Here is a 14719-nt window from a genome sequence, read left to right on the forward strand (position 1 = left end):
GAGGCTGAGGGGGTAGGATCACTTGAGCCCAGGAATTGAGGCTGCAGCGAGCCATGTTCCTGCTGCTGCACTCCAGGCTGGGTGATGGAGCAAGACCCTATCTCAAAAAAAAAAAAAAGAAAAAAGAAAAAAGAAAAAATATATACATTGAAATCAATGTAATACACCACATTATTAGAAAGAAGGGGAAAAACACATGATAATCTTTATTGATAGAGAAAATGCATTTGACAAAATTCAACACCTTTTCATGATAAATATACTCAATAATAAACAAGGAATAGAAAGACACTTCCTCAATATGATAAAGCTCATACATGAAAAACCCACAGCCAACATCACACTCAATGGCGAACGACTGAAAGCTTTCCCCAAAAGATCAGGAACAGGGCAAAGATGCCTGCTTTTGTCACTTCTATTCAAAATAGTACTGAAAGTCCTAGCCAGAGCAATTAGACAAGAAAATAAAAGGCATCCACATTGAATAGGAAATAAAATTCCCTTTTTTTACAGATGACATGATCTTATAGTGATTCTATAAAAACAGAATAACAAATTCAGCAAAGTTGTCAAATACAAAATCAACACACAGAAATCAGTTGCATTTCTATATAGTACTAACAGTGAACACTTTGTGAAAGAAATTAACAGTTTCATTTAAATAGCATCAAAAAGAATAAAATACGTAGGAATTAACCAAGGAGGTGAAAGACTTGTACACAGAAAACTACAAAAGAAATTAAAGAAGACATAATTAAATGGAAAGACATCCTGTGGTCAATTATATCCATTTAAAGACACAATTAAATGGAAAGACATCCTGTGTTGGAAAATTTAATATTGTTAAGATGTCAATACTACCCAAAGTGATCATCAGAGGCAATGCAATCCTATTAAAATCCCAACAGTGATTTTTAGAAATATAAAAACTTATCACAGGCCAGGTTCAGTGGTTCATGCCTGTAATCCCGATATTTTGCGGGGCCTAGGAGTTCAAAACCAGCCTGGACAATATAACGAGACCCTAGCTTTACCAAAAAAAAAAAAAAAAAAAGCCAGGTGTGGTGGCACATGTCTGCAGTCATAGGTACTTTAGAGGCTGAGGCAGAAGGATCACTTGAGCCCAAGAATTTCAGGCAGCAGTAAGCTATGATCAGGATACTAAACTCTAGTCTGGGTAACAAGGGAGACCCTGTGTCTAGTTCAAAAAAAAAAAAAAAAAGGCCCGGTACAGTGGCTCACGTCTGTAATCCCAGCACTTTGGGAGGCCGAAGCGGGCAGATCACGAGGTCAGGGGATCGAGACCATCCTGGCTAACAAAGTGAAACCCTATCTCTACTAAAAATACAAAAAATTAGCCGGGCGTGGTGGCAGGTGCCTGTAGTCCCAGCTACTCAGGAGGCTGACGCTGGAGAATGGTGTGAAGGTTGCAGTGAGCCGAGATCTCGGCGGGAGGCAGAGATTGCAGTGAGCCAAGATCCCGCCACTGCACTCCAGCCTGAGAGACACAGCAAGACTCCGTCTCCAAAAAATAAATAAAATAAAATAAAATAAAAAAGAAAGAAAGATAAAACCCATCCTAAAATTCATATGGAATCTAGGAACTCCTAATAGCCAAAACCATCTTGAAAAAGAACAAACGTAGAGGCTTGTCACTTCTTGATTTCAAAATTTACAACAAAGCCACAGTAATCAAGACTGTGTAGTTTGAACACTGTACTTTCCTGAAAAAAGAAACACAGACATACAGACCAATAGAACAGACTAGAGAGCCTTGAAATAAACCCTTGCATATACGTCAAATGATTTTCAACAAGGGTACCAAGATAGGGAAAGGATAGTCTTTTCAACAAATCATGCTGGGACATCTGGATGTTCACATGCAAAAGAATGAAGCTGGATCCTTACCTAACACTGTATATAAAAATGAACTCAAAATGGTCAAAGTCCTAAATATAAAGACCTAAACCTATAAAACTTAGAAGAAAACATAGGGCAAAACTTCACAGCATTGGATTTGGCAATGATTTAGATATAACACCACCACTACCACCAACATATAGACAAATTGGACTTGGAAATTAATGAAATTAGTGAAATTAAGTTAATGACATTTTAATGAAAATGAAAAACTTCTGTGTATCAAAAGACACTATCAACAGAGTGAAAAAGCAGCCTATGGAGAAATACTTGCAAATTATATATCTGACAAGGGATTAATATCCAGAATATCTAGAAAAATCTTACAACTCAACAATAAAAACAAAAATCCAATGAAAAATGAGCACAGGACTTGAACAGCCATTTCTCCAGTGAACATATACAAATGGCCAAAAACAGGAAAAAGATGCTCAATCTCACTATTCATTAGAGAAATGCAAATTAAAATCACAATGGGACACTACTTCATACCATTAGGATGGCTATTAGGAAAAAACAAAACAAAAGAGAAGGTAACCAAGTGTTGGTGAGGATGTGGAGAAGTTGGAACTCCTGTGCACTGTTGGTGGGAATGTAAAATGGTTCAACTGCTATGGAAAAGTTTGGCAATCTCTCAAAAAGTCAAACAAAATATGAGCGTATGATTCAGCAATTTCACTCTTACGTACTGAAAGCAGGGACTCAAACATATACTTATACACTAATGTTCACAGCAGCATTATTCACAATAGCCAAAAGGTGAAAACAACCCAAGTGTCAACCAACAAATGAATAAACAAAACGTGGTCAATGTGTACAATGGAATATTATACAGCCTTAAAAAGTAAGTTCTGACACATGCTGTGATGTGGATGAACCTTGAAAACACGTTGAGTGAAATAATCCAGTCACAAAATGATAAATACTGTATGATTCTACTTATATGAGGTAAGAGTAATTAAATTCACAGAGACAGAATATGGAATGATGGTTGCCAGGGGTTGGGGGTAGGAGGGGAAGAAGAGTTAATGGGTACAGTTTCTGGAGTGATGAAAAAGTTCTAGAAATAAATAGTGATCACTGGATATACAACAGGATGAAGTACTTAATGCTCCTGAAATGGCTACATGGTACACCTAAAAATGGCTAAAATGGTAAATGTTACTATATTTTACCACAATAAAAAAATAGTCATATGTCTCTTAACTACGGGGATACATTCTGAGAAATGTGTCACTAGGTGATTTTGTCATGGAGGGATCATCATAGAGTAACTTATACAAACCAAGATGGTAGAGCCTACTACACACCTAGGCTATATGGTAAGGCCTATTGCTCCTGGGCTACAAACTTGCAGTGACTCTACTGAACAATGTAGGCAATTGTGACACAGCAGTATTAGTGCACCTAATCATAGCAAAGGTACAGTAAAAGTACAGTGCAAAAAATAAAAAATGGGACTGGTTAGGGCACTTGCCATGAAAAGAGGTGCAGCACTGGATGTTGCTGTGGGTGTGGTGAGTAAATGTGAAGGCCTAAGACATTATTGTATACTACTTCAGACTTTATAAACACTGTACACTTAGGCTGCACCATATTTATATTAAACATTTTCCTTTTTTTTGAGACGGAGTCTTGCTGTTGCCCAGGCTGGAGTGCAGTGGCACAATCTCAGTTCACTACAACCTCCGCCTCCTGGGTTCAAGTGATTTTCCTGCCTCAGTCTCCCAAGTAGCTGGGATTACAGGCACATGCCACCACACCCGGCTAACTTTTTGTATTTTTGGTAGAGACAGGATTTCACCATGTTGGCCAGGCTGGTCTCAAACTCCTGACCTCAAATGAACTGCCCGCCTCGGCCTCCCAAAGTACTGGGATTACAGGCGTGAACCACCACCGCGCCTGGCCTAAAAATTTTCTTTCTTCAATAATAAAGTAACCATAGCTTACTGGATGACCAGTTATATATGTGATCCCTTGCTGACTAAAATGTTATGTGGTGCATGACTGGTAAACACAGGACAGGGCCTGAAAGAAAAAAAAATTTGGACCAAAAAAGCGCTTTTCTGGCTCAGTTGGATTCATCTCTTGCACAGGTCCAGTGCCCACTCTGCTGACGGGCGCTAAGCTGTAGGCTGAGCTGCCTAGAGGCTGAGGTAAGCTGAATTTGTGGGAACCCCCACCTTTCCCTTGAGGGAGGAAGTTTAAATTATCAGGTCAATTAGGAAAGATACAACCGAAAAAAATTCAAGTTTCATTCCCACTTCAAGGAGGCGTTTCCTGGCTCGGTGCCACTTTTATTATTTTTGGCCCAGGCTGCTGAAAGCCCCACAGACCCAGGGAAGGTACAATGTGATCTTTGATTCGCGTTTCAGGGATCAAAGTGAGTGAGTTTGGGTGTAAATGCAGATAACATTTCAGAGAGCTTTCATGAAAGGAGTCACTGGACCAGGGCAAAAGGGGAGCTGGTGTGTTACGTGTGTGTTCCCCTTGAGAAGCGTCACTTTCCGGTGAATCCGGCTGCCTGCCCGTGGCCCCAAAGACTCCTGGCCTGCATCCAGGTCCTTGGCCCACAGGCATTAGATCCTGAGCTGGGGCGCCTGCACCCTCTCCCACCTCTTCTCTAGGCACCGTGAAGCCGAGGAGAGGTGGCGTGGGCGGCTCGTGCAAGTGAGAAGAGCACCACTTCATCCTCACCTATCTTGTCCCGGATCTGGGTGCTGATTCGGCAGGCTTGGGCTGGGCACAACCCTGTGGGGAGGCCTTGGTAGCCCGCCCTTGCTCTCCTCTCCTGAGTCGGGAAGCACACACTTACACCCACAACAAGGAGGCCCAGAGGCCGTCTGCAGCCCCCAGGCATGCAGGTACAGGGTCCTCTCGGCCTGCCTGCCCCCTGCCTCTCGCGCCCGGGCTGAAGCTACATCGAACCGGGTCCTAACGAGGTTCCCGGCACCAGCAACGGGTGATGAGAGGCACTCCGCGGGCATGCCGTTCCACGGCGCTCTCGAGGCCCAGCAGCCCCGCTATGCCCACATCCGCTCCGACACCGGCAGCTCCCTAGGCTTAGCTCGGCCCGGCAGCAGCCCTCTCGACGCCCAGCAGCACCCCAGTGTCTGGCTGACTCCAGGACAGTAACTGCGGGCTGAAGCAGCATCGGCCCTGGGTCTACGCCACAGCGGGGTGCAGATTTCCCGGATCTGAGGGACCGCCGGGCACCGCCCGCTGGGGATCATAAGAGGTACCTTTGGCCCAACCGCCGCGCGCCTGTACACGCGGCCCCACCTGCTCCCGTGGCACTTGGCGCGGCGTGGGAATGGGCGCGCTCTCCCATCACGCACCGCGCGGCGCTACCGCGCCAGCAGGGACCGGGAGCGCCTGCGAGGCATCGGCCACACGGTACACAGCGCAGGCGCGGCCTGGCTGGGAGGTGCGCGTGGGGCGAGCCTGGAGCATGCGCGGGGTCGTACACGGCGGTCGCGCGCACGCTGGGGGCGTGGCTGCGCTGCGTAATCGGGCGTTGGACGCCGCACGGCGCTACTTGGAGCAGGCGTCGCCGACTGCCCCAGGAGGGTCAGTGTGGAGGCGGGAGCCCAGGCGGCCGGCTTGGAACTCTGTGCGCGCGGGCCTGGAGCTGTGCCCCTCCGTCTTTTCCCGACTTCTGATCCGCGGAGGGGCACTCGGAGCCCCAGCCTGGGTCGCAGTGTCTTCGGTCTGCGGGCCTCAGTTTCTCGGTCCGCGCCGGGGTTTGTGGGGGGTACCTGAAGACATTCGGGCCATTCTCGCAGTCTCGGGAGGTCGCGTCCGCGCCTTGCCTGGCCTTACGGCGGCCGATCTCGTTCTCCACTTTCTAGGTGGCGCTTGGACTCTCGTCCTCGGAGGGAGGCCCGTCGCCCGGTCTCTAGCTACGGATCCCTGGACCCTCTTCGCGGGCGCTTCGCGTAGCCGCAGGTGGGTGGGCTTCTTATTGCCGTGGGCCTTGTGAGCTCGTATTTCCTGCATGGCGGTTGCTGGGGGGCGGGCGGTGCAGTCGTCTGCACTCAGCTTGCTTTAAGGCTTTGGGCAGGTTTTGTTCTTGGGGCCCCTGGGTCTCCCCAGAGCAGAGAACGTCCCAGCGTTCCAGGTGCTGCCTTTGGCCTTGTGGGCGCAAATACATATGCGCCGTGGTACCTGCCCCTTTAGGATAGTGCTGACCAGTCCAGAAGGGCCGAAAGTCTTCTGTGCCAGGCAGTGTGGGGAGAAAAGTAGGGGGAACAACAGACTGATAGGCGTGGGAGTGCTAAGGTTCTCAAAATGGTGAGAGTGGGGCCGAGGGTTAGGAAGGCTCAGGTCCGAAGCACGCCTGGCTGGCTGGTGCAGGGAAGCCTTCTCCCAGACTGCAGGGGCCACAGGTGCGCAGGTGAGTGGGCATGGTGGGGGACTGGGAAGAAGGGAAGGCAGAGATTTGGGTAGCACACTGTGACTCCTGGGCATGGGGTGTGGTCATTGTGGGCAACCTGGATACCTAACCTTGGCTGGTGGTAGGAGCTGGGCCCTGGATCGGGCCTGTTACTGGTTTTTTAGAGCTCATTGAACTGGACTCACGTGCTGTCCTGTGGGTTTGCTGCCCCCAGGCCTTAGTATAATCCTGCAGTAAGATGGGAAGCCAGGGTCATGGGCTGGGCTTTCAGGTAAAGATCCCCCGAGAGGATCCCCTGAGGGGTTCCAGAGTGTTTGGGTGGTGGAGGTAGGGCCAGTGGCCCTGGCAGGTTCTAGTGCTGCAGGCCACCCTGGGAGGTCCTTGGAGGAACTCACCCTGAGGGGGAATGACCAGCGAATGGGAGATCTGGGATGAAGGTGTGTGCAGGCCCTGTGCTCCCAGTGAGCCAGTGGAGTTTGTGTGCGGGGTGAAGCAGAGAGTTTCATGGAGGTCGTGAGTGGGTCTCTGTTTGCATAGAGACTGGGGAGGGGGCTGGATAGAGTTAGGCTGGAGAGTGTGAGAGCCCCAGGGGAGGACTCCTTGCACTGGAATAGAACTGGCTGCTGGCTGTGGAGCTTCCTAGGTAACTGCTGCGTGGAGAAGGAGGGGCAGGTCCAGCCATCAGACTGGGACTCCCCAGACCCTGGGCACAAGTGACTGGAGTTGCAGGAGCAGACACAGCAAGTGGGGTTCCAGGATTTTACAGTGGGGGGCTGGGATACTCTGCTGTGGCTGGGATGGGGACTGTGGAAAGGTGGTGTTTGGGGGTGGGGGTGGCATTGCCTGCAGGTGGCACTCAGTTGTGAGAGGTGAATTTGGAAAGCATGTGGGGTCAGGAGGGAGCAGATAATAGCAGGCTCACTGCTGCTGTCGGGGATGCAGGTAGGACCTGCTGTGTGCCTGGTGCTGGGATGTAAAAGAGCCTAATGACGCGGTCTGTGCATTGTTCAGAGTTTTGGGGGTGGCTAGAGCCTACTCAGCAGACAAACATAGTTTATAATATGCGTGCTGTATAGTGGTTAAGCCTGTGATCTCTCCAGCCAGTTTCTGCTGCTTCCACCACTTATGGGTTGCTGTGTGACTGCAGACAAGTTACTTCACCACTGTGTGCCCCAAAGACAATACTAGTACCAACTTCATGTGGGGGAGGTGGCGCAAATGGGACACTCAGTGAAAGGTTGCTACTATTGCTATCCTGAAATTCCCTGACAGTTCTGATCTGGCCCCTTTTCTTCTGAAATTGATAGCGTCTGTCATTCTCCCTTGCCCTTGCAATGTCATAGGCAGCATTTGCCCACCTTCTCAGACCTCCCAGGCCAGCCCCCTGGGCACCCCCTTCCACTCAGAGCTCCTAGTTGGGTACCAGAGGGTTGCCCGCTTGCTGCCTCTTCCCACCAGTTCAGTGGGTGATGGTTAGGCCTAGTTCCTGCTCTTCCTCACCTTGTCTTTGGACAGATTGCCTCGGATGATGGCCTGCAACTGACAGTCCCTCAGCTCTTCTCAGCTCTCCTGAGGCTGCAGCTGTCAGCTCCCTGATCCTCAGCACTTACCTGGACCAGTGCGGGTCTACCACGCCCCGTTCAGCCATCCCTGTCCTGTTGTGTCGTGCAAGCCACGTCTGTCCACACCGCACCCTCCCCCCCCCCGCCGCAGTGCTGGCTCTCCTTTCTTCTGCCCTCTGCTCCCAGCATGCCTCGTGGCCGGTGCCGTCAGCAGGGCCCTCGCATTCCCAACTGGGCAGCCGCCAATTATGCCAACGCACACCCATGGCAGCAGATGGACCAGGCGTCTCCTGGGGTGGCATACACCCCCCTTGTGGATCCCTGGATTGAGCGGCCCTGCTGTGGGGACCCCGTGTGCGTGCGAACAACCATGGAACAGAAGAGCACAGCTAGTGGCACTCGTGGCGGTAAACCTGCAGAAGGAGGTCCCCTAGCTGGGCGCTTGCCCAGCTCCCGACCCCACAGGGTGGACTTCTGCTGGGTGCCAGGCTCAGACCCAGGCACCTTTGATGGCTCCCCGTGGCTACTGGACCGCTTCTTGGCCCAACTGGGAGATTACATGTCCTTCCGCTTCGAGCACTATCAGGACAACATCAGCCGTGTCTGCGAGATCCTCAGGCGCCTGACAGGCCGAGCCCGGGCCTGGGCAGCCCCCTACCTTGATGGGGACCTGCCCCTGCCTGACGATTACGAGCTCTTCTGCCAGGATCTCAAGGAAGTTGTTCAAGACCCGAACAGTTTTGCTGAGTACCATGCCGTGGTTCCCTGTCCCCTGCCCCTGGCCTCCAGCCAGCTGCCTGTGGCCCCTCAGCTGCCTGTGGTGAGGCAATACTTAGCTAGGTTCTTAGAGGGCCTGGCACTCGACATGGGTACTGCTCCCAGGTCTTTACCAGCCGCCATGGCCACCCCTGCTGTGTCTGGGTCCAACTCTGTATCCAGAAGTGCTCTGCTCGAGCAGCAGCTGACCAAGGAGAGCACTCCTGGGCCCAAGGAGCCCCCAGTCCTGCCCAGTTCTGCATGTAGCTCCAAGCCTGGTCCTGTGGAACCAGCCTCTTCCCAGCCAGAGGAGGCAGCCCCCACACCTGAACCTGGACTGTCGGAGTCAGCTAATCCTGCCCAGAGACCAGACCCCGCTCATCCAGGGGATCCAAAACCCCAGAAAACAGAGGAGGAGGTTTTGGAGACAGAGGGAGACCAGGAGATGTCCTTAGGTACCCCACAGTAGGTGGTGGAGGCCCTGGAGACCCCAGGAGAGCCACCACTTTCTCCTGGGTTCTGAGCACAGCCCAGGCGGGAACAATGGTGTCCCTCGTGATGAAGTGGCCTGTGTGGCTCGGGAGCCCCATAGTCCCCAGTCAGAGCAGAGTGGTGTCCCCAGATGACTTCAGACCCCATAGCTGGGCAAGATGCTCTTGTTTTGGACTCTGCACTGAGCAGAACCAGCTCCCCCTACTCCAGCAGAGCTTGACCTCCACCCTGTTCCCTTTCCCTGCTCCTGCTGGCTCTCGGCTGCATCCCTGTCCATCTCCTGGAAGTGCCGTCTCACCCAGGCCTGCTCCCACAAGGGGGTCGTTTTGTAGGTCAACTCTCAGCAGATACTTGCATCATCTTTGTCACCTCCACCCCCATAAAACACCCCCCTTGGTGTCTTCCACACTGGCTGGGACTGAACTGGGTCTGCCACGTCTGTCCTGTTGGGACCTGGTTCCTTTTTTTTTTTTTTTTTTTTTTTTTGAGACGGAGTCTCGCTCTGTCACCCAGGCTGGAGTGCAGTGGCGCGATCTCGGCTCACTGCAAGCTCCGCCTCCCGGGTTTACGCCATTCTCCTGCCTCAGCCTCCCGAGTAGCTGGGACTACAGGTGCCCGCCATCTCGCCCGGCTAATTTTTTGTATTTTTTTTTTTTTTAGTAGAGACGGGGTTTCACCGTGTTAGCCAGGATGGTCTCGATCTCCTGACCTCGTGATCCACCCGTCTCGGCCTCCCAAAGTGCTGGGATTACAGGCTTGAGCCACCGCGCCCGGCCGGGACCTGGTTCCTGAATGGGGTTTCTGTGCCTGTCCCCCTAACCCTACCCTCTCTGCTCCTTGTAATTTCTGTCCCAGCTGGAATGTGAGGAAGGCTGCCTGGAGGAAGTGGTCACTTTGATTCTGCTGGGTGAGTGGGATAGCATCGTGGCACAGAATGATGTTTCCTGTGGGTTTGTTTACCAGTAGTCCTGGGCAACTGGGAGGTTTGGATGCAGGAAGATAGAATGCAAGTCCCTTGCCAGGCTCAGCTGTAGGCATTCCCTCTTTGTGTGTTAACGCTGTAGTAGTCGGGCCTGGTGTTCTGAAGCAGGCTCCTCTTCCCCGCTGCTGTGCTGCTGTCCCCTGCGCCCTCCGCACTCGCATGCATCGTCGATTCAGCACTTAAGCCCCAGTGATGTAAATGACTTGGATCTCCCTCCTGGCGGACTGTGACTCTCCAGGACAGGGGCTCTGTCTTAGTCAGCTCTGTGGCCTGGTACACAATTGGTGCTCATTAAACATGTGTTGGATTACTGGCTGAGCCTGTGGTGCAGTGGCTGCCTACCAGCAGTTTCCCATTCTCTCAGGACCAAAGGCCTGGCCTTGAGCATTCCAGGTCAGCGTTGCAGGTGTGGTTTCTAGCAGGGGCTTCGAGGGTCCAAGGGTCTGATCGAAGGAGCTGGGGCTGAGTAGGTGGGGGTGGGTGGCTCTGCAGTTGGAGAACTGACTTCTGAGCTGTAGGTGAAGTGAGGACCAGGCAGCAGTCCGGAGCTGTGAGGCCCCAGGCCCAGAGGGTTGGAATGAAGAAAGACCTGTTCCACACAAGGAGGGGTTTTCTAGTGGAAGCTGAGCTTGGAAGCCCCTGGAGCCGTTTACCACAGGGTGGGCAGGTACAGCCGCCCAGTGTGTGCAGTGTGTTCCACTCTGGTGCTTGGACAAGAAGTTCAAGTCCCTTTCAGTTTTACAGTTGTGAAAACAACAAAACACCTTCCTGAAAAGTTGGAAGAAAAAGCAGAAATGTGAATTGGAAATACAGCCAACTATTTTAGGAAAAACTAATTAGCAAGTATCTGGTTAAACTTACTCAGAAACTAGCTGGGAGCAGTGGCTCATACCTGTAATCCCAGCACTTTGGGAGGCCGAGGTGGGTGGATCATCTGAGGTCAGGAGTTCAAGACCAGCCTGACCAACATGGAGAAACCTGTCTCTACAAAAAATACAAAATTAGCCAAGTGTGGTGGTGCATGCCTGTAATCTCAGCTGCTTGGGAGGCTGAGGCAGGAGAATCGCTTGAACCCAGGAGGCAGAGGTTGCGATGAGTCAAGATCATGCCATTACACTCCAGCCTGGGCAATTAGAGTGCAACTCTATCTCACACACACAAAAAACACTTATTTGGAAAAACAGAAATTGTTGGGATTATTTTATGGTAACTATCACTAAAAAAGGCTCTGGGTTCAGGTGGTTTTATGTGTGAGTTATTTCAGGGCACAGATACCTTGTAGATTAAAACAATTGGAAACCTTGGAAATAGGTGGGAAGCTATTTTTAGAAAGTGGGTATAGCCCTGGTAGCAAAGCAAGGGAGCTGGCAGGAGAAACCCATGTTCAGTCTTGATTCTGGTCAGATGTGGGAAGTCCCTGGACATCCTGGCCCAGCCCCATGCTTCTGTGCCAGGTCACACAGCTGCCCTCCGTCTGATGGCTCAGGCCCCAGTCACCCTTTTGTGGGTCGGGTCAGACTGCTCCCCGATGCCTGCCTCCGGTGCACTGTGGCCTGGATTGCCTGTGGGTCTGGCAGTAGAACCCAGAGTTGCTCTCTAGGATGGACAGCCTAGTCACCCAGCTGACCCTTACCCTGTCCCACAGGCTTCTGGACAGGCCACCTTCCCCATCTCCCTTTAGAGGACCTGAAGTGGATCCTTCAGCTTGAGATTGGTGCCTTCTCTTCTGAACCCTGTCCCACTGGGGCTTTGGGCCTTTTCTGCCCTTGGGACCCAGGCAACTTCTGGGCATGTGTGAGTTACGGTCTGCCATGTGTCTGCAGGCCAGTCACGCAGCATCCACCAGGGCAGGCGTGAGAGTCCACGGGAGAGTTCAGGTGACCTGGTTTTTAATTAAAACGGGTCCTGTTAGGCCGGGCGCGGTGGCTCAAGCCTGTAATCTCAGCACTTTGGGAGGCCGAGACGGGCGGATCACGAGGTCAGGAGATCGAGACCATCCTGGCTAGCACGGTGAAACCCCGTCTCTACTAAAAAAAGATACAAAAAACTAGCCGGGCTTGGTGGCAGGCGCCTGTAGTCCCAGCTACTCGGGAGGCTGAGGCAGGAGAATGGTGTAAACCCGGGAGGCGGAGCTTGCAGAGAGCTGAGATCCGGCCACTGCACTCCAGCCCGGGCGACAGAGCGAGACTCCGTCTCAAAAAAAAAAAAAGCGGGTCCTGTTTATTGTGGTTGGGCTCTCCCCAGAAAGGGAGGCAGGGTCTCGAAGTGGTGATGTCCAGGTTTCCTGCACAGGTAGGGTGGAGGCAAGGATGGACTCTGGCACAGCCTTCTAGACAGGCAGTGCACACAGCCCCTTTCAGAGTGGCTTTGTTGCCAGCCGCTGCAGCACCTGCTTTCAGTCATGATGACCAAGCTGCTTTCCTGCTCCTTGGGGAAGGAGGCGCACCAAGGGCCAGGAGAGGAGGCACTCTCCCTGGATTGTTTTTTCTCTCCTGGCCACCACACACTGGCAGACCCGAAGGCAGGTGCTCAGGAGCCACAGAGCCTGGCAGGGTTTGCTGGACGTGCTCAGGGACAGGCCATGGTGCTGGCTCTGCTTTCCAATCATGGTGTCTGTCCCTCACTTCCCTTGGAAATACCCAGAGGTTTTATTTCCTGAAGATGGGATATGATGGGTCCTCTGAGATGGTGTTTAAAGTACCTGTCTCCAAGGAAAACTTTAAAATAGGAAGTCCTAAGGATAAGGTCCTATGGGATATTGGAATATTTTATAAAGCCACAATAGTTAAAGCACTTAGATGTTGTGGACAGATGAGCAGAGAATAGAGAACTTTGAAACAGGGCTGAATAAATATGGAAATATAGTACATGCTAGAGGTGTTTCCAATTAATGAGGGTAAAATGGATTATTCAGTAAAAGCAGTTGACCCTCTGGAAAATAGTAAAGCCATGTACGTGCCTCACTCTTTATGCCAGTATATATTCCAGATTAAAGATTTCAGTGTTAAAATTATAAAAGGACTAGACGGAAATATGGGTGATTTTTTTTTTGCCTGTGATTCCAGGATTTTAAAAGTTTTAGATGCCCAGAGTTGTGGAGGTATGGAGAAGTGGGCCTTCTCATACTATTGGTGGGAGCATACAATATTACAATTTGACCACATAACTATTCTAGGCACACACATGCTGTGACTACTTACTCGGTGCATGAAGACTCTTGTCAGGGATAGTCATGATTTGGTGGCACTACATGGGGGTTTAGAACAGGGACTGGAGGTCGGGCACGGTGGCTCAAGCCTGTAATCCCAGCACTTTGGGAGGCCGAGACGGGCGGATCACGAGGTCAGGAGATCGAGACCATCCTGGCTAACACGGTGAAACCCCGTCTGTACTAAAAAATAAAAACTAGCCGGGCGAGGTGGCGGGCGCCTGTAGTCCCAGCTACTCGGGAGGCTGAGGCAGGAGAATGGCATAAACCCGGGAGGCGGAGCTTGCAGTGAGCTGAGATCCAGCCACTGTGCTCCAGCCTGGGCGACAGAGCAAGACTCTGTCTCAAAAAAAAAAAAAAAAAAAACAGGGACTGGAGGGTGGCCTTGCCTTCTCCCCTCCCTTCACAAGCTGAGGGTCCTTCCCTGACCTTTTTGAGCTGTGACCACAGTTTTTCCTCATGGGGTGGGTAGTAGGGTTGAATGAGAATGGTGCCCACACAGTGCCTTGGCTGGGATCTGGGCCCTCTGACATCCACCGCATGGGTGTCACTATGTTTTTAACAGCAAAGCTGGAAAAGCCCAAAGATCCAGCAATAAAGGAGCAAGGCAAATAAAGCTGTTACCCTACACGATCAGTCAGCATGAGCCAGATTGTGCCACAGTAACAAAGATCTCCAACAGCGCCGCTACAGTTGGCTCTGCTTATTTCTTGCTCACACCTGTGTGCCACCATGGCTGGGGCCTGCCAGAACTGTGCTGACGAGAGCCCACCTGGACGTATTTCTCCATGCTCACTGAGGCAGGGGAAAGGCCACAGCAGGCCACAAGTAATGTGTGTCACCCCACTTCCATTTCCCTGGCCAGAGGAAGCCACAGAGCCACACCTGAGTTCCATAGGATGGGAGCAGCTGATCATCCTGTGGGCTGGGTTGCTCATTATGGAGAAGTACGAGCAGCCACCCAGCGTGGGGCTGGTTGGTGCTACTGAGGATGGGAGGATGGGAGGGGCCTGCATCCATCCCAGGGCAACATACCTGTTTGTCTGCTGGGGCTGCCCAACAAAGGACAACCCCAGCTTTTTTAGCTGGGGGGCTTAAACAACAGACATTTCCTCATGATTCTGGAGCCAGAAGCCTGAGATCAAGGTGTGGGCAGGGTTGGTTTCTCCTGAGGCCTCGCTCCTTGGCCTGCAGATAGCCACCTTCTTGCCATGTCCCTGCCTGTGTCTGTGTCCTAATTGCTCATAAGATCACTAGTCTATTGGATCAGGGCCCACCCTCATGACCTCATTTAACCCTGAATCACCTCTTTAAAGACCCCGTCTTCACTGTAATCCCAGCACTTTGGGAGGCCGAGGCGGGCGGATCACAAGGTCAGGAGATCGAGACCGTCCTGGCTAACA

General features: G+C 51.6%; 2 protein-coding genes across 2 annotated transcripts in view; both read left to right on the forward strand.

Annotated features, from left to right (window-relative positions):
* Positions 1 to 5357: 5357 nt before the first annotated feature.
* GNB1L (G protein subunit beta 1 like) overlaps positions 5358 to 14719 on the forward strand; it is a 69694-nt gene continuing 60332 nt past the window's right edge. The window contains exons 1-2 of the mRNA XM_033232938.1: positions 5358 to 5490; positions 5772 to 5868. The gene's annotated coding sequence lies outside the window, so the exon portion shown is untranslated. The remainder of the gene's footprint in view (positions 5491 to 5771; positions 5869 to 14719) is intronic.
* On the forward strand, positions 5734 to 9339 carry RTL10 (retrotransposon Gag like 10). Its single transcript, XM_033232937.1, has 2 exons — positions 5734 to 5868; positions 7832 to 9339. The coding sequence occupies exon 2, from the start codon at positions 8066 to 8068 to the stop codon at positions 9101 to 9103; it is 1038 nt and encodes a 345-aa protein (XP_033088828.1). The 5' UTR covers positions 5734 to 5868; positions 7832 to 8065; the 3' UTR covers positions 9104 to 9339.

This window comes from Trachypithecus francoisi, unplaced genomic scaffold, assembly GCF_009764315.1.
Source record: "Trachypithecus francoisi isolate TF-2019V2 unplaced genomic scaffold, Tfra_2.0 Lachesis_group14, whole genome shotgun sequence".
In the NCBI taxonomy this organism is placed as follows: Eukaryota; Metazoa; Chordata; class Mammalia; order Primates; family Cercopithecidae; genus Trachypithecus; species Trachypithecus francoisi.